Source organism: Dermacentor silvarum, chromosome 8, assembly GCF_013339745.2.
Source record: "Dermacentor silvarum isolate Dsil-2018 chromosome 8, BIME_Dsil_1.4, whole genome shotgun sequence".
In the NCBI taxonomy this organism is placed as follows: domain Eukaryota; kingdom Metazoa; phylum Arthropoda; class Arachnida; order Ixodida; family Ixodidae; genus Dermacentor; species Dermacentor silvarum.
The window spans coordinates 81,879,169-81,906,592 of record NC_051161.1 but is presented as its reverse complement, the minus strand read 5'-3'; the positions used below and the strand labels follow the sequence as shown (position 1 = coordinate 81,906,592).

The 27,424-nt window shown below is 44.7% G+C and overlaps 1 protein-coding gene across 3 annotated transcripts in view; it reads left to right on the top strand.

Annotated features, from left to right (window-relative positions):
- LOC119461488 (procathepsin L) overlaps positions 1-11,995 on the top strand; it is a 392,372-nt gene extending 380,377 nt beyond the window's left edge. For all 3 annotated transcript variants that reach the window (XM_049673126.1, XM_049673125.1, XM_037722823.2), the window contains exons 6-8: positions 251-416; positions 1,812-1,917; positions 11,807-11,995. In XM_049673126.1, coding sequence (XP_049529083.1) covers positions 251-416; positions 1,812-1,917; positions 11,807-11,906 — 372 coding nt within the window. In that variant the 3' untranslated portion in view covers positions 11,907-11,995. The remainder of the gene's footprint in view (positions 1-250; positions 417-1,811; positions 1,918-11,806) is intronic.
- The last annotated feature ends 15,429 nt before the right edge of the window (positions 11,996-27,424 follow it).

Sequence of the window (27,424 nt, the reverse complement as noted above, 5' to 3'; positions counted from 1 at the left end):
TTGATGGGGGCTAAATGCGAAAACACCCGTGTACTTAGTTTTAGGTGCACGTTAATGAACCCCAGGTGGTCGAAATTTTCCTGGAGTCCACCACTGTGGCGTGTCTCATAATCAGATCGTGGTTTTGGCACGTAAAACCCAATAATTTAATTTAATTTGAAGCGTGTGCGAACTCACCTGTGCAGCTTGTTGCCTTCTTTGAGGTACGGGTTGCTTGGATTTTCACATATCTGCAAATCTGCCCATGCAGGATGGTGTCTGCCACTTCGTAAAGAGTGGTGTGGGTGCCACCGACAGTGGCTTTGTTGACATACCGGAAGGTAAGGAGGACAAGCTGAAGAAGGCCGTGGCCACCGTTGGGCCTGTCTCGGTTGCCATCGATGCCAGCCACCAGTCGTTCCAGTTCTACTCGGAAGGTGAGATCGGTCTCTTGAGGCCTCATTCATGGCACTCTGGGGATTCTTTCACTGGTGTCTGAAGGAAGGCTGCAGAAATCATGGCCAGGGGTCATAATCATCACCACATATTAAAGGGACACTTAAGAGGGAGAGAAGGAACTATAGTAACAAGGATGGCCTAGCAGTCTAATCAGGGGTGGGGATCATAAAATAATGGTCAGTGGTGGGGATCATAAAATACAGTAACAAAGAAATACAAAAGACCTAAAAAGGAACATCAACACTCTATGAGTAAACTTTCTTTATTGTAAATTTAATATCTTCAGAATGTCTTGATTTCAAGAAAAGTTAAGTAAATACAGTCGCCAACCGGTAGTTTGTATTTCACCGGAGACCGACTATACAATTATTGAGATTCTGACACACACTAACTAGAAATAAGATAGAAATCACTCTCTGATGCAAATAAAAGTTGGCTGGTTAGAAAAACAAAAGTGAAAATTATGTGATAATTATTTGTCAGATTGCTAAATGAGATGCAATGAATGCTGGCACATCTAGCGGAAAGAGACATATGTGCAGCAGGTATCGGCTGTTTGTGAGTTTCTGGTACAGCACACAGCGTAAACGTAGACTTGCGAGAGTATCATCCAGGCAAGGGCATCGTGTGGCTCCAGTTGTAACAAATAGTGCCACCAGTGCTTTGTTCACGATTGTTACTAGTTAATACAGCATCGGTAGCTTGAGAGTTATGAACAGCCTTTTTTAAGCATGTTTTTTTTTTTTTAAGGAATAAGTGCTTACATGAGCCTAGAACCCTGGAAAGGACTCTGGACTTAAATTTAAACACTGGGGAGGACTTCAAATTACAATGTTCTCCTAGGAACATCACTGGGTGCTCATTTAACCAAGATTAGGCATGCATGTGTAAGGCAGTGGCGTTGGGAGTAAAGGTATTTTTTTTAAGCAAAGCTCTCGATATTATGGAGCGGGATGGCTTTTGATGCTGTGGTGGTTGGACTGTGAAGAGGAGGAGGTTATGTGTAGGGTATGGCGCTGGTTGATGATTTTATCCCGTCCTCTGTATGCACACTTGCACGTGATCACGGCAGAAGGGACACGCCTCAGTGGCATGTGTTGCATGGTGCTCTGGGTTCATGTGCTGTGTAACACCACAAAGATAGCTCCAAATGAAGTGGTCCTTTGGCCAATGAAGAGTGATGCAGTGCGTGAAGCTGCTTAGCCAAAAGATGAGAAACTCAGTGGCAGCAATACTGCAGCCGAGACAGTTGAAGAGCGAGAAGCTTCACTTACTTCGACAATCATTTATGGTTTCTGCATTATTCTTAGTATCAGATGCGGTGGCTTTCGTTACAGTTCTTTACATCTTCTGTATCTGTTCACCCTGCACAGGTATCTATGATGAACCAGAGTGCAGCAGTGAGCAGCTTGACCACGGTGTCCTTGTTGTTGGCTATGGAACCAAGGATGGCCAGGATTACTGGCTTGTTAAGAACAGGTGAGTGGCTACACCAGATGTGATGTGTTATGTGCATCTCATGAAGCCTGCACGAGTGTGGTAGTCCACATTGTGTAGTGATATATGTATGGGAGTGAAAGCTTTCATGGGCAGGTATCTGGGTCTGAAACTCAAAAAGTACCAATGAAGTTCCTCAATGTAATCAAAAGCTACGTAGGACACCGGGATCTGTCCTATCTTCCTTTCCGCTCTTCTTCTTTGTACAGTGTAGACTGCTTATAACGTAAGTCGCCGGAGTCGCGATTATCCGCACTATAAGTGGTACCGCACTATAGCCAAAACAACTACCGTATTTATTCGAATCTAGGCCAATAGTTTTTTTTTTTCAAATAATCACATACGAAACTCTAGGGTCGGCTTAGATTCGAGGATTTAAAAAACGCGCCAGTTTTTAACTGAAACTGATAAATACGGTGCATAGTTAGCGCCATCTAGAAAAATACGGTGCATAGTTAGCGCCATCGCAGCTGCTACTAGCCGCGCCAGTAGCCAACTGAAGTACACGAGCGACATCGCCATTTTGACCTGCGTCGTATCGGTAGTATCGGTATGGTGCAGCATCGGCGTGCGGTGTGGCGTTATCGTAATGGCACCAAATGGGCAATGCCACTATAGTGCCGCTTTCTAAACGAATACTGTATTTACTCGAATCTAACGCGCACTTTCAACACGACCCTAAATCTGCGTCGGCATTTCAAAATGGCCGCCTCGCACACGCGTCGAGCCTAGCTACCGTAGCATGCGGAAGCTTCTTCCGTGTGCTGCAGTACACGTGCTTAGGCAATAGTCTACCGTCTGTCTTCACGTTCTCAGCGTCAGCTCTATCTATCAGCATGAAGTACCGAGTTCATCATGATGCTGCATTTGAAAGGAAAGTGATCACCTGTGCGGAGACGGACGGAAATCGGGCCGCATCACGGGCGTTCGGAGAATCCGAAACTTGTGAGCGGGACTGGTGCAAACAGAAGGAGAGGATTTTCGCCAGCAACACAATGCGGAACGGTTTCAGTGGACCGAAGCAGGACGTAATCTGCGACGATCCACTCCGGCGATACGATCGTCTTGGCCCTATCTTGAAAGCAATCTGCGACAGGTAAAGTCCGCCGCGTTGAAGCGAGAGGCATGCTAGCACGAAGGCGCGCTTCGTCTCCAGCGTTCTGACAGTTCGTTTCCGCAGTCAACGAGCGAGATGTGTTCATGTTTGCTCGTGCGCGCATGACACCGTGCTTGTTAATAGCGGTCTACTAATTTGCTATCGCATTCGATGCATTGCCTTTCGGGCGAAACTACGACTTTTTTTATTCATCGCAACTTCAGTGCATTGGGGGGAAATCTATTTTTTCAAATGACAGAAAGTTGTATTCTGTTTGAAAGCATGAGGTGCGCGGTACTGTAAAGGACCTTTTTTTTTTTCCTCACAGAAAACGGGTGCGACGTTACAATCGAGGAAGCATGAGAATCGAGTAAATACGGTAGTTGTGCTAGCCGTAGAGGCATCGTCAAACGTTCAAGCCAGGCGGAACTTCGGCATCGGTCTGTCGTTGGAGGGGGCCACGGGAGATGCTTTTTGTGTGCGCCGCAACGAGAATTACATTTACCTAGGAACATTGATCGTGCGCTCCTTCCAAAAATGCAGCATCTCTAATGCGCTTGATGGTACTGAATATAGCGCACTGTTTGAAGATGTCAGCAGTAAGGAAGATAGCGACGAGGCTAGCAGCGATGGTGACATAGAATGAGCTCGGCATGTTCAAATTTAATAAATGCTGTTTCATTTTGCGAATGCTGTCCTCGCTTTTTCGTTCTGCCTACATTCGAGGTAATTTTTTTTTTTCTGACTTCGAACTTTTGGGGGGTCGGCTTAGAATCGGAGTCGGCCTAGATTCGAGTAAATACGGTATTTTATTGTGATAATGGACACTCCAGGCGCATTTCTGCCGGCGCTGTCACCGTGCTCTAGGTTCCGTATTTGCTTACTAAATAAATTAACAAGCACGGTGTCACGCACGCACAAGCAAACATGAACACATCTCGCTCATTGACCACTGAAACGAACTGTCAAAACGCTCGAGTGACGAAGCACGGCGAGCGAATTGACCTTCGTGCTATCATGCCTCTCGCTTCAATGCGACCTATAAGCGGCGAAAACACGGCGCATAGCGGACTTTCCCCGTCGCAGATTGCTTTCAAGATAGGGCCCAGGTGATCGTATTGCCGCAGTGGATCGTCGAAGATTACGCCCTGCTTCGGTCCACTGAAACCGTTCCGCATTGCTTTGCTGGCGGAAATCCTCTTCTTTTGTTTGCGCGAATCCCGAACGCAAGTTTTGGATTCTCCGAACGGCCATGATGCGGCCCGATTTCCGTTCGTCTCCGCACACATGACCACTTTCCTTTTAAATGCGGCATCATGATGAACTCGGTACTTCATGCTGATAGAGCATACGCAGAAAACATGAAGACAGACGGTAGACTATTGCCAAAGCACGTGTACTGCAGCACATGGAGGAAGCTACGGTAGCTAGGCTAGAGAGTAGCTAGGCTCGACGCGCGTGCGAGGCGGCCATTTTGAAATGCCGACGGCTGTATGGTAATGCACATTTAGGGTCGTACTCGATTCTAACGTGCACGCAATTTTTGGATCTGTACGCAATTTTTGGATCTGTTTTATCGGAAAAAACGTGCACGTTAGATTCGAATAAATACGGTATGTGTGGCTTGAGGGGAGCGTTTGCCATCTAGGTTGACTGCCGAACTTCCAGGCAGCCGCACTGTAACCAGTATTTCGTGCCCCGCAACTGCACTATAAGCGATACGTGTATACATATAGCTATGGGAAAATTAACGGGAGTCTGAAAACACCGCATTATATCCGTGCCTGCACTATAAGCGGTTACGTTATAAATGGTCTATACTGTATATTGTACAGGCGAATCTTGTTAATTCGAACTTCCGGTTTATTCGAACTGACACTGTGGTCCCATCAAAGTTATGTGTATTCCAATGGGCGAAAACACCCGGTAATTCGAACATACCGCACTCTGACAATGCTCTCAGCAGCGCACCAAATCACGCGGCGGTGCCTTCGACCAGCATTGCTCCGATCCGGTTGTAGAGCAAAAGCTTAGGAGAGACCCCTCAGCGCCCCTCACGAAGAAAAAAAAAAAAAGTGAGGTGAGGGAGTTGAGAGAGAAGGAGAGGGGAGCCTCCGAAGTGGTGGAGTTGCCGAAGGAGGAAAAGTGGTTCAGGATGAGAAAAGGAAAGGTTGGCGCTACCTTCTGCAGCCCTTGAGGGAGCGCAGCTCAGCGCCAAGTTGCCAAGGCCAAATCCGCTTCCCTTCTGCCCTCCTCCCCATCTTTAACGGTCTCCGCGTGTATCCGCCATTGGCCCCGCCGGCTGGGTGCCAGCTTAGCCTGCTCCTTGAAGTTTCGTTTTCTGCCGTTATGAGGAAGCGAGCGTTGGCCGGCATGGGCAGCTTCGTGGTCTTCGCTCGCTGTCTGGTGGTGCGCTGCGTTATTTCACGACTCGCACCGTTTTTGCACGGTGCTATGGTGCACGAATACTTCAAGAGTAAATCCTTCGTTTAATTCAAACTTACTGTAATTCAAACAAATTTTTGGGCCCCTTCACGTTCAAATTATCGAGATTCGACTGTACATTACTTGTTCACTAGCAAGCCTAGGCCACAGGTGAGAGAAATAGCCAAGAGGCCACCAAAGAAACCCACGCTCATCACTACTCAATGCGGATATGGGAGGTGCAAACGACGAGGGCAGTGGAAGCGACAGCGATAGTCATCATTGGCACTTTTATTAGCATGGCTCTGTATAAAGTGCTTATGCTGCTCAAACACACCAAGTAGTGAAGCAATGGTAGCTGAAAATGTGCGTAAGACCAAATGTAAAAAACATGTACTATTGAGCTATCTCCATGTGTGTTTGTATATAATGTGCAACCTTAAAACTTCTTTAAAATCGAGTGCTCTAACTAGTATGCCATTACAAATGGTACTTTTGTATTCCATAATTGTTTGTGAAAGTGTCTTTTGAAACATGCACGTTAGCTTGATCGATCGGGTCACGAGAAAAAAAATGGGTGTTGGATTCCTGCAAATTGTGTATCGCAGTCGAACTGTGCCTGCAATACTCTGCAGCGAAAATATGTGTTGGAATGATGCAAATGTGCTATATTGAATTCTACATCTGTGGGGCATAAGCAAGGTTTTCCCCAGAAAGTTTTGAGAGGTGTACATATGAGGATGGGGGGGAGGCACAGGCACATACTGAATAATGAGAACACAACAGACATTCGAGTGCAATCACACAATGCAAGAGACTTTATTTCTGCAAATGCAGCCTAAGGGGATGCTATTCTGGATACTTGTTGAAATCCGTCATAGTGTTGAAAACTCAAGGTTGTCTTATCTGATTGGTTGAGAGTGCCAGAGGAAAAAACAAAAAACACCGGGAGGAGACTTTCTCTGTTTTTTTATTATTGCGATAGCAATTACAGTGTAGACCGCTTATAATACTTGTTGAAATCCGTCATAGTGTTGAAAACTCAAGGTCGCCTTATCTGATTGGTTGAGAGCGCCAGAGGAAAAAGAAACACCAGGAGGAGACTTTCTCTTTTTTTATTATTGCGATAACAATTACAGTGTAGACCGCTTATAACGTAAGTCGCCGGAGTCTCGAATATCCGCGCTATAAGCGGTACCGCACTATAACCAAAGCAACAATTTTCAAGGCCCGCACATATGCAAAACATGTGCACCGAGCCGCCGCGCGTATGCGACAGTCGAGGAATGCGGTTAGAACGTTAGCATTCAATTTACAGTCGAATTTCGTTAATTCGAACCAAATCAACGCGGCGGCGCCTCCGACCGGCATTGCTCTGGCACTGCCATAGAGTAAAAGCTTAGGAGAGACCCCTCAATGTCGCGCGCGAACAAAACAAAAAAAAAAAGAAAGAAAAAAAAATGTGGCGGAAATTTCACCCTCTCTCAAATGGCAAGGTCGCCGATTCTGCATTGCGCCGGAACATGCGTGTACGTGCCGATGTCTCAGCCACACTACCGTAACCACGTGTAGAAAATGGCAGTGAACTCTTCTTTCTCCTTTATGCTTCCTCTACTTTTTAGTCACTTGTTGACTTTGCACGCTGCGGCTACGGCGCAGAGGGAAGCAGCGGCGCTGTCCCAGGCTTGCCAACGAAACTGCCCACGCCGGCAAACGCCCGCTTCCCGATAACGGCAGAAAACGAAACTTCGGGGAGCTGGCGTTGGGCCGGCTGGAGCGGCGACGCCTGCGGGTGCGCACGGTGACAGTCGAAAGTGAGGGAGCTACGAGGGAGGGCGAGGGGAGCCACTGAAGCGGCGGAGTTGCCAAGGCGAAATCCGCTTCCCTGCCGCCCTCCTCCTTCACATTCCACGGTCTCCGCCTGCGCCCTTCGCCGTGCCGTGCCCCCGGCGCCGCCCGTTCCCTCCCTGAAGTTTCGTTTACTGCCGTTATTGTGAAGCGAGCGTTGGCAGTTTCGTGGCCCTCGCTCGCTATGCGCGCCGTGATATTTTTTCGCACTTAAGGTTCTGGTTTCAGCCTCACTGGCTGTTCGTTCGCACCACGTGCCCTTCTCCTCCACTTCGTCTCTCTTTCTTCCTCGAGCACTCCTTGGGGTGCCCGTTTGAGGGGAGCGTTCGCCGTCTCCGCTGACTTCCGTACTCCCAGGCAGCCGCACTGTAACCGGTATTTCGTTTCCCGCAACTGCACTATAAGCGATACGTGTATACATGGAGTGCTATGGGAAAATTAACGGGAGTCTGAAAAGACCGCATGATATCCGGTCCTGCACTATAAGCGGTTACGTTATAAGTGGTCTATACTGTATATGGATACTCCAGACCCATTGCTGCCATTGTTGTCGTCATGAGGTTCCATATAAAGTCCACGGGCGATAAAATCGTCGCCGCGTGCCGTATGCTCTATGGCATGTGAAAGCGTGCAAGGGTGAACTAGCTAGGGGATGCGGCTCAATCATGCACGCAAGGGCGGGAAGCGGGAAGAAAGTGTGCAGTCTTCTAGTCGTGCACAATAGCGACCGTGCATGCCCGCCGAGCCGCAAGGCTCTGGTGAGGCTGCAGCGGGGGCAGACTCCTTCCTCCCTGCGCTGTGTTTTCGTGGCTTTGTTCCCGTTGATGCGAGCGGCTGGACCAAGGTCAATTCGCTGCTGCTGCTGCACTTACTCACTACAGCGTTTTGACAGTGACTTTCCGCAGTCATCGAGAGAGATGAGTTCATGTTTGCTAGTGCGTGTGCGACACCATGCTTGTTAATTTAGTTAGTGTGCCTATGTTTACAAGTTGATACGGCTGATAAAACTACTATCCTTACTTCGTATAGCTGCCCACTAGTTTGCAATCGATGCTTCGCCTATCAGGCAAAGCGTTTTTTTTTTTTTTTTAATTCTATTGCAGAAGTGACAATGCATCGGGTTTTGCCCTTCTTTCTGTGCACGTCTCTTCTCTCTTTCGCGCTTCTTTCCGCGGCCGTACCAGCTACACACGTGGAGAAATCCGACTTTCGTGCTCTCGGGGAGGCCACACGGTCGCACTTTCCGAGGTCTAGTACTGCGATCGTCTGTGTTTACCGCCAGCTTCCCGGCCTTTGTTTCTGGCTCACGAGCATGTGCAGCTGCTACCCACCGGCATCGCGGCCTGCCCGTAATAGCACGCTTGTGGAAGCCGGCCCCTCGGGCTCGTAACGTCCACTGCATAGGCACAGAAAGTTGTCCCTGAGTACAGCAAACTTGAATCCCTAGAGGTGGGCAGTCGGCCAGAGTGGTGGGTGGCAAAACCACCGCTGCCCACCGTGGCGAGAACCCTGGGCATAAGTGTGCTGTCAAAAAATGGTCCACATGACTTCTGTGGCTTTTGGAATAATGAGTGACAGTCTTTTCAATGTGTTGGGCATCTCTAAAATCTAGGCTTGTGTAAATATTCAAAATTTTTTAATATTTAGATTGAATATTATGCTATTCAATATTCCCTTTGGCTCAAATTCTAGTACTATTCGAAGCTTTCGAAGTACGTATTCAAAACAAATGAAGATACATATTTTTTCTGTGTATAAGCCGCACCCAACTCCGGAAAAACGAAAAGAATCCGCCCGTATAACCTGCGGAAATAACTGCATACAACGGCCAATTCTTTGTAAAGGCAGTCTCCCATCACAAATGCACGAATCGTCCATGCCATTATCTTCGTCCAGCTGCTCTGTTCACCACCTCTTCAGTGACGCTGATGGCAAATTTAGCCCTAAAGGTGGTTTCACAGCAATACGGGTTGCACTGCCCTGAAGCCACACCTCGAGTCAGAATTCGCATAAAACCTGCACCCCGATTTTACTGTTTTATATTCACATTTATTTCATGTGTGCACTTGCAGAGCAGAACGTGTTAAGCACGCGTGTAGACTGAAAACATGAATCTGAATTGGCACAGAACAGCATAAACTGCCAGCTTCGTGCAGTCAAGGTCACACTTCGCAGCATCGCGACGATGCTCCCGTGGTCTCAACCGCCGCAAGAGAGAGAGAGAGAGGTTTATTTGAAGAAAGGCAGAGAGGTCGGCTTGAGCGTTAGTTTGTTCTGGCCTGCTACTCTACACTGGGGAAGGGGGGGGGGGGATAAAAAGAGCGATGAGTGATGATGATAAGATTAGGAGGTGCGTATATACATGTCAATCACGTTGAGGTCATACTAGAGTCGTGCATCAAGTACAATGGCTTGAAGGAAGGCTACAGTCGCTTTGATGACCACAGCTGCGCTGTTGGCATCAGGCCAAGGACTTAATACAATCTCGTCAGATATTGGTCTTTTAGTCACTCGTTGAATAGTAGAAATGAGGCTCTGCCGTTCTCGCGCGTACGCTGGTCATGAGCAAAATATGTGCTCAACTGTTTCTGGCACTGGGCAGTGATCGCAGTTGGGACCAGTGTCACTGCAGCCGATGATATGCGTATAACGCCTCGTGAGTGCAACACCAAGTCGAATCCGGTGTAACATACTTGTTATGCTCCTCTTCAGTTTATGAGGCATGCGGAACTTCATTTCTGGGTCCCATTTGTGCAGTCGCCTGTGTCGTCGATCAGGATTTGTCCAGTACTCAAGTGTAGAGTTTCGCATAACGCAACAAAGCAGGGCATTCGTGTCTGTTCGTGAGAACGCAATGCTTACTTCTGGCACATTATTTACAGCTATTTTAGCTTCAGCGTCTGCTTGTTTATTTCCTATCACGCCACAGTGTGCAGGTATCCACTGAAAGGTGAGGTGGTGGCCTCTTTTGGTCGCAATGTCGAGAAGCTCTGCGATTTCTAGAGCTAAAATATAATAAGGGCCTTGTCTCATAACGCACTCAATGGCTTGAAGAGCAGGTTTGGCGTCGCAAAATAAAGTCCATATGCGAGGAGGCTCTCTTGCAAGGAATCGTATTGCCTCGCGGATAGCAACAAGTTCTGCGGAAGTGGACTTGTGGTCTAATTTATACCTTCGAGCGATGGATTTGCGGTATAACAAAGGCTGCGGCGGAGGTACATGGGGTAACAGAGTCATCGGTATACACGTGTGAAGTACCACTGTATGCTGTAAAAATGTGCGATAGGGTAAGTTGCTTAAGGCCAATGGATGAAACACAGGACTTCCTTGTAATCCCAGGGATTTGAAGTTTAACAAGCAGTGTAGACAGGACCCACGGAGGTGCTCTAGGAATGCATGGGGAAGAGAATCTAAACGGCAGAATGTTCTCATGACGCAATATAGTTCTTGAAAAACTGCAGTTTGGGTGTGTGGCAGGGAGTGCTGATAGGGGATGTTGCCTATGTCGGGTCAACAAGCGTAGGTGCACTCGAAGAGGTTCGCAGAGCATATACACGTTGATGGGACAAGCCCGAGGTTCCACGGTGGTTCCATTGGTTGAGGTGCAGCATGGTAGGCCCAAGCACGTGCGCAATCCTTGAGCTTGTATGCTCTCTAACGTCCGCACACAGCTGGGTCGTAAGACACCACAAGTTCCTTGGTGTAACCATCGACCGTGAACTATCCTGGTCAAGGCACGTCACTGCACTGAAGTCAAAACTGAAGAGTTTTGTCCTTGTGCTTCGGGTGGTGGCAGGAGCAAGATGGGGCCTGTCGGAATCGTCTCTTCTTCAATTGTACCAAGCCCTGTTCGTAGGCTATATAAGATACAGCATGCTGGTGCTCTCAAACGCTGCAAAATTTCAAGTAGGCTGAAGCACAAAACTGAACAAGAGCCTGTAAACAATTGCGCTGTGCTGCCATAGTTGTAAGAAATGTTGAAATTTCTTTTTTGCATGAAAGTATCTGAATAACGGCACTTTAAAAATAAACTGACTCTAGAATCTTTTTTGGCAAGTAAAAAAACCAACTTTTTTTAGGGCTTGTCGACATCTGGCTCTTATGTCAAGATTTAATGCAAATCCCACAACTATTCGCTTCGAAATTATTCGACACTAATTATTATTCGCTTCGACATCGACCCAAAAATTTGATATTTGCAATAGCCTACTAAAATGTCATAAGCAGCCTGCTTCTTCCTGTCAAAATCTGTTGAATCTTAAGATTATGGAAAGCTACTGCAAGAACGAAGGAGACAGTCTGATATGGTGCACTTCCAATCGGAAACCTTGTATCATGTGCACATGTACATGTTTTCTCCACTGAAAGTGTCTGAACTTGTTCGTGGCCTTAGAAAAAAATGCGCAAAGTCTTGAGTGCCCTAATGCAGCAACATGGATGCTTCTCCAGATAGGCTGAAGTTCTTGCAGCACCCATTATACTTATGTACACTTTGCTTTCCAGTTGGGGCACAACCTGGGGTGACGAAGGCTACATCTACATGACAAGGAACAAGAACAACCAGTGCGGCATTGCCAGCAGTGCCAGCTATCCTCTTGTCTAGCTGTGCATAGCTTTATATACATGCTCCTCGTTCCTTCACATTGCATCTCCTCTCACTCAGCACAAATAAACTCTCTTTTGTACAGTGAATGCTAGTTGTGTTTATAATTGCTTTACCAATGGAAAGCAGAATTCTAAATACTGCAGGGTACGGTGACAGTGTTGTAAGGACGATGCGGCGGTGGTCAATGTGGCATGCTGTCATCTCTACTATTAACGGGAACCCCGAAGCAGCAGCTTCCAGCCCGGCCAAGAGCGCGATTCACAATATTCTTGCCAAGACCCATGATTAAGAATGAAAATGCATTCTCCTTGCTCTCGTGGCTTGCGAGCTGAGCTACTGAGATCGCAGCAGTGATTATGACTCATGATGATGATTAATTGCAGTGATGACGCTACACTGTATCTTGTTGTTGTTTCTTCCAGAAAGTGAGCCACCACAAATAAATCTGGGCTTAAATAATGCAATTTTACCCAAGATCTCGTGCTCAAAATGGGTCAAAGCAGTGCTGTTCCTAAAATTGTTACCAGGATCAGAGAAAATACAGTGCACAGTCATGTAAGCTGCTGTTTTGTTCCAAACTTCATCATTTAAAACTACTTCCCCGCCTTAGTTGCCTTTAGAGCTCAGAGGTTATGAATGTTTATTGATAGTACTTTCCAGCAGCTAGCTGGATACTAGAATAAAATTAGGTGCTACTGGGTAGTTCATAGGTAAAAAAAGATTAATTAATGTGGATAGGAAAAGCACGACTATAAGCTAGGAAACAATACAAGTGTGCTGTTATCTGATGATGTGTGCACTTTTCTGGTCCCTGTTCTCGTGTACTGCATCCTTATAGGTATTTGCTGACAAGACTCATCCCTGGTCAACTTGACATACACTATTAAACGTAACTGAAATCAGCTATCGCCTACTGGCTGAACACACTACTCAATGAACTACATTGCCTAAGTAATTTTCAAAATGAGTACTACTAGGTTTCTGTATCAAAACCGGATGATGCCACGTTGGGTGAGGAAGTGTGCGGGTCTGCTGGTTTTGCCTGCAGTTTCTATGAGTACACAAGATGCCTGTGAAGTGGCTGGTGATTTTGCTGGTGTTTACAGAAATGGCACATTTACTCGATTTTAATATGCACTTTCTTTCCAGAAAATATACTTACACAATGACATGTGCTTTAGACGAGTGCAAACAGAAACTGTGTTAGCATTAAAGCTTTCGGTGTTCCAATACAATCCACATGCCACTGCAGCTGTAAATGCTGTGGTAGCTTCGTGCTTGCTCCATAAATTCGTTAGGCTACCATGGACTGCAAGGTGTTAAAGAAACGCGGCTCCTCAAAAGCCACGGATGGCACTAGGTACAAGATGCTCTGGCTGTTGAGTGTAATAAGCATGTAGGTGACAATAAGTTATACGTATATGGTCCAGTGTAGCCAAGATGCAATAAATTACCATTTTTCAAGTGGAAACAAATCACCATTACTGTCTCTTGCCATGAAAAACTGGTGAATAAACAATCAAGGGAATTGCATTTGTCATTCCTGGCCCTAAAAATCAGGCGCCCGTTATAATTAAGAAAATGCAGTAGCTGTGCGTGAGCCGAGCTTGTCTGCAGCTATCCAAAGGATACAGAGATGCTAAAGGCAAACGTTAAATCAATTTATGTTAAACTACTGTTCTAGTGACCGTGGCTGTGTGAATATTCAACACTGTCGAATAGCGAAGTACGTATTGTCCTATTCGATTCGATCCTGAAATTGAATAGTCCCTATTTGCAAACTTGGAAGTTGTTTCGAATGCTTCACATTGTGAACTGTGCGTGATAAAACAAAACTGAAAGAAAAATGCGATGCCTGTCATACCGGCTGTGTAAAGATAAATAAGAAGTTATATAGAACACGATGGCGCCGATCAAGGAACAAGAACATTTGTGTTAAATCACAACATTCAGCAGTGGGTGGTATTTGGTAACTACTTGCGGATGCTGCGCCTTTGTGTTCTCTTGGAATTAAATATAAATACAATTTATTGCACCATTATTTGATATCATACTGACACTCGATACACCGAGGCCATTCCAAGTAGAAAAACGGGCCACGTTTCTGGCTCTGCAGTCGCTGCAGGCACCGTGCATTTCTAATTTAGTCCCGATGTTACACGCAGTGGTAACTGCTTTACCCCTGAGACTCTCCTCTAAAATCTTCATTTTCGTAATCTATGTAGTGATGCAAATATATCTGAAAATTGACTATTGATGGTTCTTTAGAAACTATTGGCAGTACCAATAGTATTATCAATGGCACTATCTATATTCAGACCTAAAAAATGCAATAAAAATTCATTGAAGTACAGGTATACACATTTATACTAACTGCTTTTTTGCAGCGAAGCTGTTAGTCTCTAGTTGGGGTTTTTCGTGGGGCGTCCTTACGGAAAAAAAGCACCTTCAGCGATTGAAGCGAAAAGTGCATACATTCTTTGGTATCACGCATACAACATACATGCAGCACAGCACTCTTTTCAATAAAGAACATGCCAGAACAAGCATGTAAACCACATCATTGATGACAAGGTGCTCCTGATAACGATGCGAAGCACGTAGCGCTCCCCACATACATTTCCCGGTAAAGATTACTGTTGCGCAAGCAAGGGCGGCGACGGCAGCTTGCGACGTGGGGAGCAACGTCACTAGCCTTTCATATATAAAAGGAACCAGAATAGAAACTGCTTTCATTGTTGTTGCAGCACCGCTATGGGTACCCAAGGGAAAAGAAAAGGAAATAGGACCAGTGGCATGCTGTCAAAATTAGCAGTATTACCATTACTACTATTACTATAAAGTAGTAAAGCTTTGCATACTCCCCTCGGCAGTTGTAGTGGTAGTTTTCAACAGCTTCACTGGACATACACTTTCGCAGGGCCAAGATGGCAAGTCAATTTTTTTAATTCTAACTGAACACTTAGATGTGTAGCAAGTTTTCTTGCCCTTTAGTCCACTCCTCTAAAAAAAAATGTTGTATACTGAGCGGTTGAGAATGTGCATTCTGCTCGATGCTGACATTGCAAGAAGTGTACTTCACTTGCACAAGTATACTTCATAGCAGCTCCAGAGAGTGCTGTCGTGCACCTTTGGCTTGGCCTCCAGAATTACAGAAGTTGCTCTTGTCTGTGCTTGCATCTCGAGGTACTGGTGAATCATGTCGTGTGAGCTTATACTATAGGCATAGACAGCCAATAACATTTCAAAACTGTTTTATGTGTAAAAACATGTTAAACATTAAGCATGCTGCGCTTTCACGGAGCTGCTACCAATGCAAGTTACGCACTGCACATGAACGCTTCTATTCACAAGATACTCGTCTGAAAGCCACGAATCAAGTATGTGTCGCCACAGAACGAACATGGCAAGCAGTGCCCGCCATGTTGCATGGAGCAGGGCAGAGGGAGCGCATCGAGGCCCTCAATACTGACTGTTGCTGTTGGTTGCGTCTCTCGCTTTCCGACATGGCGGATTGACACAATAAGCCAGAGAGTTTTTTGAACGATGCTCGAATTCAATAACTTCTTATGAACTCCAATTTAGAGGACTTCGATGTCGATCATGAGGTGTCTTCAAGGGACAATAAAGAACACTAATCATTCTAATTGAATTCATTAAGTAATATATCTTCTTTTGTTTGACTTCAATTAGAAGCTTTGTAAAATGTTTAGAACATATTGCCAATCAATTATATTTAAATTTAAAGCCTGCTAATGAATTACTCAGAAAGGAATTGAAATTTGCTGCACTTTGGAAAAATACCCAGCACTCAACGGTTAATGGGAGGAAGTGAGGAGGGCAAAAGAGTGATGGTTATGCTAAGTCCACATCACAAGGCATTTGTAAAGCATAATTACTTCCAAACTTCCATTGTTTAAACACCACACTTACTTCTTAGCCGCATTTCTAATTTGTTTTACACCAACAACCCTGCAGAGACCGCAATAGTGAAGACAGAAGACCAATATAAACCACTTGCATGTATCTAAACCAATTTTATTGACTAATGCAAGTGCAATGTACGAGCTAAACTGATAGTCATCAGTCTATGGTGACAACGCAAGCAATATATAGTTCTGGCAAAACCTCAATGCACTATTATGTCGGAATGAATTGCGAATATGAAGGACCAAACTAGATGGCAAGTCTCCTTTTCCACATTTGACAGTGTGTATGACACTGGCGCGATTGTCACGGATGCTTAGTCTTGGTGTGACAATGCAGTTAGCATGCACCCAGTTGTGTCACACACACACAGCAATTATACAAGTAATTAAGTGCAGGAGGTGGTTTTCTACTTTGGATTCACATACCGGGAGACATGTATGTCCTTCCTGTGCCAAATTAATTAAATTATGGAGTTTTATGTACAAAAACCACAATCTGATTATGAGGCTCACCATAGTGGGGGACTCCGGAAATTTGGACCACCGGGGGTTCTTTAAAGTGCACCTAAACCTAAGTACACGGGTGTTTTCTGCATTTCGCCCCCATCGAAATGTGGCCGTCGTGGCCGGGATTCGATCCCATGACCTCGTGCTCAGCAGCCTAACACCATAGCCATTGAGCAACCACGGCGGGTCCTCCTCTGCCACCCTTTAAGTCTCAATGGTGTCTCCTATTGTATCGATACCACTGTCGAGAACAGACGCAGCCACAAAACTTCATTCCCTCGCACGCGAGCTTACGCAGACTCTGTGGAACACCAGTGACTTCAGCAACGCACGCCTCCACAGATTGGATCCACGTCTGCAACTGTGTCTTCCACCAGGGTTACCACGAGCGGAAGCAACACTTCTGTGTCGCCTGCGGCTCGGCGTGGCATTCACGAACGCCTATTCCTTCCACATTGGAATGGCCGACAGCCCTGCTTGCGACAACTGTGGCTGCGAGGAGACAATCAAGCACCTCCTCTGTGACTGTCCCCGCTACAATGTGCCAAGAAAAGTGCTCGCGACTGCGCTTGAAAAACTGGACAATCACCCCTTCACAGAGGAAAAAGTTTTAGGGCACTGGTCTAGACGGGCTTCGGCAGTCAAGGCCTTAAGGGCTCTGCTGAAGTTCTTAAGGGCTTGTGAATTGTGCGACCGGCTTTGAACGTTGTAGCGCATAGGGTCGCGTTATTGCGTGAATTTTCTTACTTCAACTTTTTTTTCTTCTATCACCTTTTATTCCCTTTACCCCTTTCCCCAGTACAGGGTAGCAAGCCGGTATTTACACTGGCTAACCTCCCTGTCTTTCTTTTCCTTTCTCTCTCTCTCAATGGTGTCTAGGTCAAAGAAATAATTCAGTAAAAACCAGGCCAAACCTGGCCTCTCCTCCAAATGACGATGTTCTGCAAGCAGGTCTAGTGAGAACGCCAGGACCGAATCAACAAAATAGCAGTGACGAGAGAGTTAAAGGGACGTTGCAACAACTTTTATGAAAGAGGGAATGTGTCTATTAAGGACATTGCATGAACCTCTTCCAACGAAAAGTTACTGAACTCGTCTTCATCTGAACTGCACTCGGTTTTGGTGTGACCATCCATCGTGTCTCCCAATATTGGAGGCCAGAGCATTGGCATTGTGATACCGCTGTTCATCACTACATGGTACCATTGCCCTACCAATTGCAAGATTTTGTCACTTTTGCAACTGCCACAGGGAGTGCTGAGTCGCAATATCCAGGGTAATCCGAACAGTTGGAACTGTTTTAAAGCGAAGTTTTCTTTGCCTACCGCCCATGGGGTTTGGTGCAACTATGCAAGTACGTAAGCTTCTCGCTTAAACCGGTTGCTTCACGTAACTTCAAAAAATTTTAAATATAGCGTGACACACCTTAAATGAATGAGACTAATGGAACATTGTTTGAACTGGTTGTTTTGAGCCACTTGGAATATTTTTTGAAGTGCGATAAGCAAGTAAATTATGCAAAAATTTGAAATATTCCTTTTAAGGTGTAAGTTGTACATGAAAAGTTGCATTATTATGCTCAAAAACAACTTTATATAACAGACTGCACATTTTATTTCACGCGGTTCTTGTTTCCGGGCAAAATATATAAAAAAAAATGGCATCACTGGTCGCTTGCACTTGTAGATTGCAACGCTCAAAATTGTGTTTCCAAAGAATGAAGCCTGACTATCTGTTGAATGCCCACACGTTCGCATCCGTGTTAACCACTGGCCTAACTTATTGCTTAGGAGTGCGACTAATTTGTATCTTGCCAACGTAAGCAGGACGCCATGGGCGATCATTTTTCTCTTTTGCGATGGGTCTCATTAGTCTTAACGTGTACCATTCTATTTTTTTTTAAATATTTGGTTCAAGTTGCGTGAAACACCCAGTATAGCCCCAAATGTTAGTGCCAGTGGCATAAAATCACGACATAAAACCTGCATATATATAATGTCGGCCCATAGGTATCTCAAAAGCACACAGACCTCTTAATGGTATTTAACAGCTTTGATTTTCCCAAGTTTCTTGTACGTGGGCTACTCCATTCTTAAACCCTTCGGTACGTGCCACTGCGACACGTACAAGAAGCCTTAAGCGTATTTATATATGTCTCGTACTTCTCTGAGAATATATATCTTTCATCACCATTCTCACCACTACAAGCATCACACATTGCCTTCACCCTCGTGACATCGCTGCATCGATGTCTCACAATGCGCATCTGCCTGATTTGGTCTTTGCATTTCGGCACAATTTGTAAATGGTGTTATACATAAACAGAACATTGCATGAGATTACACGATCCATAGGATAAAAATAAAGACAAGTGTACGCATCACATCTAATTTTATAGCATTAATCAATGACTTCATTAAACCTTCGCTTCACATGGATTCCGTGTGTTAGATCTGCATAATTTTTACAAACTTATTAATAGGAATGTAAAAAAAATTTGTAGAGACTCCACATGGAATTGTCCAAGTACACTTAGGCATACCCCCAAATTTCAAGTTGGCCCACCCCAACTATAGGCTTCCCCATGCATTTTCTATGGTGCCCTATGTATTTCTATGGGTATTCTCTCTGATCAATTTTTTGGGGGGAAGGGGGGTTTCAGTTGTTTCATATCGCTTATAAAGCTACTAATCATCTACATTTACACTATCATAATGATGAAATGTCGTAACTTCGCAAATTATGCATTTTTGTGCAGATACAAGGCATTACACTTTTCGCGTGATGAACAGATTTTGCCGGGGTACTCGCCAAAGAAGGCTTAAGCGTTAAAAGTGCATTAATTGTCATCACAAGGTTGGGATTTTAGGTCGCACTAGATCCTGATATCAGTCCTTTATTCTTAGGACCTTGCAAGATTGGAAACACCTTTCTGTAACCGCTCATGCAATTGAACAAAGTGCACAATTTCGTACAACACTGATCAACATTATCAAACTATGCTTGGCATGATCGAACTTCATCGCGCTGTATTTTGTGTTATTGTTTATGTTCTTGGCCACTCTTTGCAGTAACACTTCTGGCCTTGAGGCTAAATTAAAGAAATGTTAAAAAGGCAGGGATTCCAGTAAGTTGAAATGCCAGTCAGTCCCTTGAATGAAGCTGTAAGGTTCCTGCTGAGAGAATGCTCTGAATTGTCTAGGGGATTATGCAGGTTTATTCAGTGTTCAAAAAGTGTTGCAAGACCACTCTGAGATATGGTAATAATAGCTTCGTGCAAAGATGTGCTGCAGTGAGTCTGACGAGCAGAAGGATCAGTTAAGTAAATGCTTGGGCAGGCAACTGACTACGGAATAGTCACCTGACTTACTGCTCAGGATGTACCTGTATATCTGTATGGCAACATTCATTTGCATATAAACTAAATGTCATCAAGAGAAATGCTGCCCTAACAATTTGTTCAGTGACTATAAAGCTACATTCACCAGTGTGACCACTGCCATGAGTTAGTTTCTGGGTGAACGTCAACACTGAATGCAGGAAGCAAGCTCTCAAAGCTTGCGCCATTTTACTGGTACATTCATGGCACACAATGCACTGAAGTCGATGTTGATATTGTTCCTAATAGGGCATACCTTTAACAGAGATGTTCACATAGGTCCCACAGGTTTATGTTGGTCGCAAAGACACACAAAGAACCTAGTTATCTGAGCAGAAGCATTATCTTTACAAATAAATAAATTGAAGAGCGTTAAAAAAATATAAGCTTCTAAGGCTTGCCTCCCATTGAAGACTGAGCTTGGTAATTTTAAACATGCCAGAATGCTTGTTGCTTCACGTGGTAGAATAAAAGAAAAAGACCTTGTTTTATCTTTGAATACTGGCTCTCTAACATTGGACCCCATTCCAACGTCCTTTATTGGGCCGTCAGATATATAACACCAGCAAAATGCAAGAATATCAATAGACAAAACGCAGCAGATAACATGTCATTGGAATAACATTGAAATGCTAAGAAGATGAAGCGTGTTTTAAACACAAGATTTTAACACTCAGCAACATTGTAGCAACAATTCCCATCTGCTACAGCGTTTTGCCAGGTCTGCGAGTAGGTCACACACTTGGTAACATTCATCACAGCCACTCATCACATACAGCTAGGAACATTTGGCTCCATCTCGTGAACTGCAGCTGCAGAAATGCGAGGAGGTGCAAAAACAGTGACCAGACTTCCATGAAAGATGTTGCAATATTGTTGCAAGTTCAGGTGGCATGTACACCAAAGGCTAGAACAGCAAGACACGCTACAGGACGGACACACGCACAGCAAAGAGAAGTACAGCAATGACACAGCACAACTAGACTAGTTGAGCGTGCTGGCCACATAGTTTAAATCATGAAGTGTAACAGAGCAAATCAAAATTCAAGAACAAAAAGAAAAGCACAGGAACTACTCCGAGGCACTCTGGAACCACAAATGCTCAGTCGCCATTGGTGCAGGAATGTCTGGTCAATGCTACACTAATGCACACATGCACGAAAGCAAACATGTATTGAACTCAAAATAAAGCGAAAACTTAAGCTGGCAACTTTTGTCGCAAGAAAGAGGACAAATTGGTAAAATTAAGTGGAATCTGTGCCATCTTGCACAACGTTGTTGGTGCTGTGCGTGAATGCAATACTGAAAAAATAAAAAGGAAGCTTAATCTTCATTTCTTGCTCTCCTAGTGACTGTTATCAAACTTCCAAAAGAGCCACCTACTAGTCAATTCATATTGGGCATTTCCTTAACTGAATTGCAAATATATGCCCAAAGTTAAAAAAAAAAAAAAAAAAAAAACATTATGGGGTTTTACATGCCAAAACCACGATCTGATTATGAGGCACGTCGTAGTGGGGGACTCTGGAAATTTAGACCACCTGGAGTTCTTTAACGTCCACCTAAATCTAAGTACACGGGTGTTTTCGCATTTCGCCCCCACCGAAATGCGGCTGCCGTGGCCAGGATTTGATCCCGCGACCTCGTGCTCAGCAGCCCAACACCATAGCCACTGGGCAACCATGGCGTGTATATGCCCAATTTCGAACTCAACGTTGTTATTCAGAAATAGACTTCTACAAAATCTTCAGAGCATTACCTGAATGATGAGTTTAATCTATTCATTGTTAGCATCTGCAGACATTTGCAAATCTGGGAGGCAGACATAGTGGTCAACTCTTTATGTGGTCTTTTGTGACAGAGGTCCTTGGGACTTCGGAAATGTTCCAAGACAAGTTCAGCATAAAAACTACCACACTGAACTGCTAATCTTATCAAAAAACTGACACCCACAGAGTTTAGTCTTGAAGTCTGTAAAAATTGTTGTCATGTGCCAAATCTGGATGACAGGTTGGAACTTGGGACAAGTTTAACGCAGGGAGCCAGCTCGATTAAACCATGCACAGTAAATATGGAAAGGCCAACACACCTGTCATCAGGGTACAAGCTCTTGTATGCTGGAGCTACATACACTGGCCTTTAATGGCCGCAAGAGTGAAGTTCAGTATCTTTGTGGGTGGGAGAGTGACAGTGTTGGCCTTAACCATTTTGTGACAGACTGCAGTACCTGCAGAAAAACCAGCTGTTGGATCAGCAGGTATTGCCATTAAGGAAGTCAGTCACAAATATCAGACATGCAGAAGAAAGTGTACAAACTCGACTGTCCGTGTTCACACACAAGCATGGACACACATGAACATAGGCTTGCACTAGACAAACATGACATTGCCTTGAAAAATATGAATGCTTTGGTTCATCTTCTTTCAAGTGCATTGTTTGCACTCGAGTCCCACATGTAAGAATGTAATCTCCACACCGAGCGAACTAAAATCTTTCTTACAATAGGTAGAACACAATGTTGAAGGTTCTTGTAGATGCTATTACAATTAGACGTTTCTCCTGAAGGCGATGTCTGTGCGCAACAGCCTTGTACCATCAGCAAAAATTGAAACATGAAGAGGAATGCTTGTCATATGTAATTGCATGGAAGTGTGACTTGTATCTGATTTCTAAACATGGTGTATCTCAAGTGTACATTTCGTAATTTGAATTCAGCCACATTATGAATGCAGATGAACCTGGTAACAGAACAACACATTGGAGAAGTTTCATATTTGTTTGAGTTTGAATTTATGGTGATAGCAGACGCTAGTACAATTAGATTTTCCTCCTGAAGGTGATATCTGTGTTTGAAACCAAGTTAAGGCGCGAAAAACAAAAAAAACAAAACAAAAAAAAAACCCACAGGCATGCGGGGCCCACGCAGCACAGTCACAGTGTAAGCTGGAGGAGCGGCTCCATCGGAGCTTCATTTTTGAAAGCACGCACTAGAGGGCCTTCACAGCGAAGTCTCTTTGCGTCGTTTTCACGAGAACGAACTGGACTGTCCGCCCGGTGTCGACAGTGAGCTGTGGCTTGTGCTGCCATCTGCAAAGCGGTCTGCTGAGCCCGACGTTGCCTGGTTGCAGCTGCACGCACGTAGCTCTACGATTCGCTTTTTCAGCAGCGGTTCACACCTTACGAGGATGCACCATAAGATGTACCGAAGAGTAAACACAGGTACCGAAACTATGTGGCGCACATATCACATCCCTTGACGCATGGCATGATACGATGCAACTGCGACATGTCGCGACGCCTGGTGGAATGCAACGCAACTGCAATGCCAAGTTTGCACGTATCGACACTAATCTCACTGCGCAACAAGTGGCACGATATGGTGCTGCTGCTGATGATGATTTATTGGCATCCCCTTTGAAACGGGGTGGTGACAAATTCTCACCTAGCCTGCTTGATTTAATCACGTATGCTATACATGTTTTTCCTTCGAGCATTTTTGTATACATCTTCCTTAATGTTCTTTTTTCTTCCTCAAAACTTCTCTATTTTCCTTGTACCGCTACCTACGCAACTGCTACATGGCGTGCAACGTGGTGCTATAATATGCAACTGCAGTGCAAAGTGTGCACATATTGACGCTACGCGGTGCGCATCTCACATCGCGCGACTCTTTGCATGCTAGGATGCATGTATAGGGCATGTTTCCGCAGCTGCTAGCAAGCCCTCTCTTGGTACACTGGTAGAGTAGCTGGCTCCCGCGCAGAAGGCCCGGATTCGATCCTGGCGGGAACTGGGTATTTTTTTTCTTATTCCTGGCGATAGCTGCGACGGACGCCAGTGGAAATAGCTGTTTCGCCAACTGAAACGGCTATTGGAATGAGCCCATAACAGCTTATGCTGTAGGAATGTTTCCAGCTGGCAAAGGTGAGCGACTAAACATGCAAAATAGTCTTGGACCTGCTAGGCAACATTTCAACTTCCATGCATGCCCAGAACACCATTTCTTACACAAATGAGTTAAACTCCAGGCAGACTTGCAGCCCCTGCTTTGAAGCAACTTTGCCTCAGCTAAAGCACTTGGTGAAGACGAGAATTGCTATTTCGTACAAAACTGGACAACACCTCACAATTGCATTCAAAATACAATATGCCAACTCCCAGGTAGCCAAAACAGTGCTCGCTACGGTGCATGTTATTATACCATTCAAACAGCAGTGATTGTGCAACCAGCAGTGTGAAAAGCCAAGCTCTTGACTCCCTAGTGCCATACTTCATTTTTTCTGGCTCCAGTTAAAGACTCAACTGCAATTAAACTACATTTTGCCCTTATTTGTAGCAAATTTGATCACAGCTTATGTCACTGAAACAATCGTGGCCAAGCCACCAAGCTCGTAATCATGCGGTCTTTTAATCAGCAGCGTTTGAGTAGCTCCTTAGCAGACAGTACGATCACCTAATGTACTTATGTCATCTGCTCATGGGCTAGTGAAAAGCAAAAGTATGTGTTGCAAGGTGTATTTGATGTAAATCCCAGAGTAAGTGCTTATGAACAGTGCTGACTGTAGCGGTAGATTACGTAGTACAGAGCTGTACAAATCTGTACGTAGTACAGATTTTGATGGACAAGAGAAGCCTGTAGTGATGGTGATAGTCACTAAAGTTCCAGTTCGACAGAGCGGTGTCAATGTGGGGAGAACAGAAAACCTACGATTCAATGAGTGAAGACGTTTAAAGGAAAGTGCTGCCTTCTGCCAAAAGCCCCGTTTGCAAAGTTATAAAGAAAATTGTACACGAACCATGGTCTTTATCATAAGAAAATGCACTGGCTTGCATATTAGGGCCAACAACCCTGAGAAAACCTTCAGTGCTTGTTGATGGCTTGTTCATGCACAAATCTTGCATGGGGATCACATACTCGACAGCTCATTTCATACAATATAACATGTTTTGTATCAGTATACGCCAGGCTCACCCAGCACCACTGTGATCAAGAGCAAACACATCCCCTGGTTAGCTTAATCATTCGGCAAAATAGAAACAAATTACTACTACAAAAAAGAATAAATAAAAAGTAAAAAATTGAAGAATATAATTTGCTTTCTCATGTTTTTTTTTGTCTCTATTATGGCATCCAACACTGCATGCACTTCACACCATTCTGCCACATAGTCCCCAATCGTTGGAATGTGATATGTTTCTGAAGCTGCCGGACATAAGATGTAGTCAATTATCATAATGTGTCCTCAAGCAACAGAAATGCGAAATGAGATGACTGCCGTTTGAGCACCACTTTCAGTCAATAACGCTAACATCCTTGAACAAATGTCTGCAACAACCTGCATTCAGCTTGTCACGCCACCTACGGACTTCAGATAGAATGTCGAAATTCAGCATTTAAAACTGTACTACCATAATGCTTCTATGAAAAGCAATGCTTAGTTGTGACATTGGCTGAAGAACTATGTGAGTGTGGGAACATAAACTTAAGAAGTGGCATGGTTTCAGGCAGTTGACAAGCAGACATTCTTTTCACCCAACATGTAGGCTCGAGGATACAGGAATAATATTAGGCATAGATGTTCAGGAGATCTGAGCTGGTTTACAAGTTGAAGTGTTGCAGGGCTTTTGAAAGGGCCTCTCACCAGATAACAGCATCACTGAAACAGGCAAGCACGATGCTCAGATCACCTAGTGAAAATTTTGTCTGTAAAGTATTATACATAGATATAAGCTGAAAAAGAGCTGAAAATTCAAATGGCAGCCTGCACATTAATCTTATAAGAGGAGTGAATCTTCCCGCTGGAAGTGAAAAGGTAAACATATGACACACGGTGAGCGCTGACGTTGCCTTTCCTCCCACTTGTTCATACTGTTCTAAATTTAGAATACGAATCGAACAGTTCCTGCCATTTGCTTTGTATTCGCTCCTAGAATTCACTATTTGAGTTGTCAAATATTCGTTTCTTTCGAATATATCAGGAATAACAATCCTTATTGGAGTCTCGCGGCAGACAGGATGATGGAAGTGAGGAATGTTCCGAATGATTCCACTGCAGAGGAGCTGGGGTTGTTGCGCAGGGGGCACCAGTTTTCTCACTGCACAAACACAGGAAATAATTTCTGCCTAACTAGCAGTCATTCAGTATTAAAGGCTCATGTTTAGGCAGCCTATATATGAATCTGTCTCGATTTATTATTTAGCCAGTCTCACTATGCTATCGTCCCTTTAAAACAATGTGCGGTGCTGTAGTATAACACTTCACACCTTCTACAAACAAAACACTGTATGTGTATCTGCTGACGTGCTCTTCCCATGTTCCAGTAATGTCATTGCCATTGTGCCCAGGTAATTGAAAGCTCTGTTTCTCATTTACAAGCTCCTCAGATGCCCTGAGGTCTAGTAGCGAATGGAATTTGACGTGCATGTGCCAAATACAGTGATTGAAGCGGCACTTCGGTGTTTTAGAGCAGGAAAGATTGCAGTTTGGAGCAGACAAATTTGCTCTTTGGAGCAGGAAAAGAATGCTTTGAAGCAGTAACTTACTACTCCAGGGCAAAGAGGAAGCTCTGTATATGTTAGTACTTTCTGAAACATTGCATTCAATATATATTACACTAAAATGCAAGTATTTTTCTTGCTGTTCAATTTTATTAAGCTGCTAGCCTCTAGTTGGTAGGGATTTTTCATGGTGTGCTCACCCAAAATACGGCAGCTCCACCTTTGGGTACGAGTTTCCACATAACAGATTTATGTTTTCTCGTATATTCAAAGCACAATCCAATGCTATCATGTCTGCACATTGTGTGTAAGTCGTACGTCACAAATTTTCTGACGCATTTTACTTTGAGAAATTCAATTGAATAACACACTTGTGCTGGGCGGTAGGCAGTGGCGCACCGACGGGGGGGGGGATTTGGGGGTTGTAACCCCCCCCTGAGGCCGAGTTAACCCCCCCATTTCGTTCAACCCCTTTTCTTTCCTTGTGCCTTTGAGTACTGCAACTAAGATGTAAGACCGCAGTCGTCTGCACACTCGCAAACTGGCGCAAAAAGCGCATTTTTTGACAATTCCCCGTGAAGAAATTGAAATTAGTGCTGTTTAGATGGTATCGGCAAACTGTCAACCCCCCCCCTGGCAGAGATCCTGGGTGCGCTACTGGCGGTAGGGCCTACAAGAATGACGATGTATGCTGTACTAACGATACGACCACTTAACGGCCGTGGCCACTCAGACAGACCTCAAATGGCAGCTGAAAAAGGGCTGCGTCTTTCAGTTTTCGCGCAACAGATTTATGTTTTCTCATACATTCGTATCACAATCCGAAGCTATCGTGTCTGCAGCTTGTGTGCAAATCATACTTTACGTAAACATTTTCTGATGCAATTCATATTAAACATTAATTTAGTTCAATAAGGCACTTGCGCTTGGCGCACGGCCTAGAAGAACGAGGATGTATGCTGGACTTCTGCACACGTGCATGCGCGCGTGATGCACTTGTGGGTGGTGCTTGTGTAACGGCTTCTAATGTCAGTTGGGGTGGTGGTATTTGTCTCAACGTCCGCACTACCTTCGCTGTACATTCACTTTCACAGGGTGGAATGGAGGCGGACTTTTTTTTGTTATTATATAACATGAAGATAAGCGCTAACTTAATCCTAATTCACTGTTAATTCTGCATGTCAATAATAAGTTACTCCCC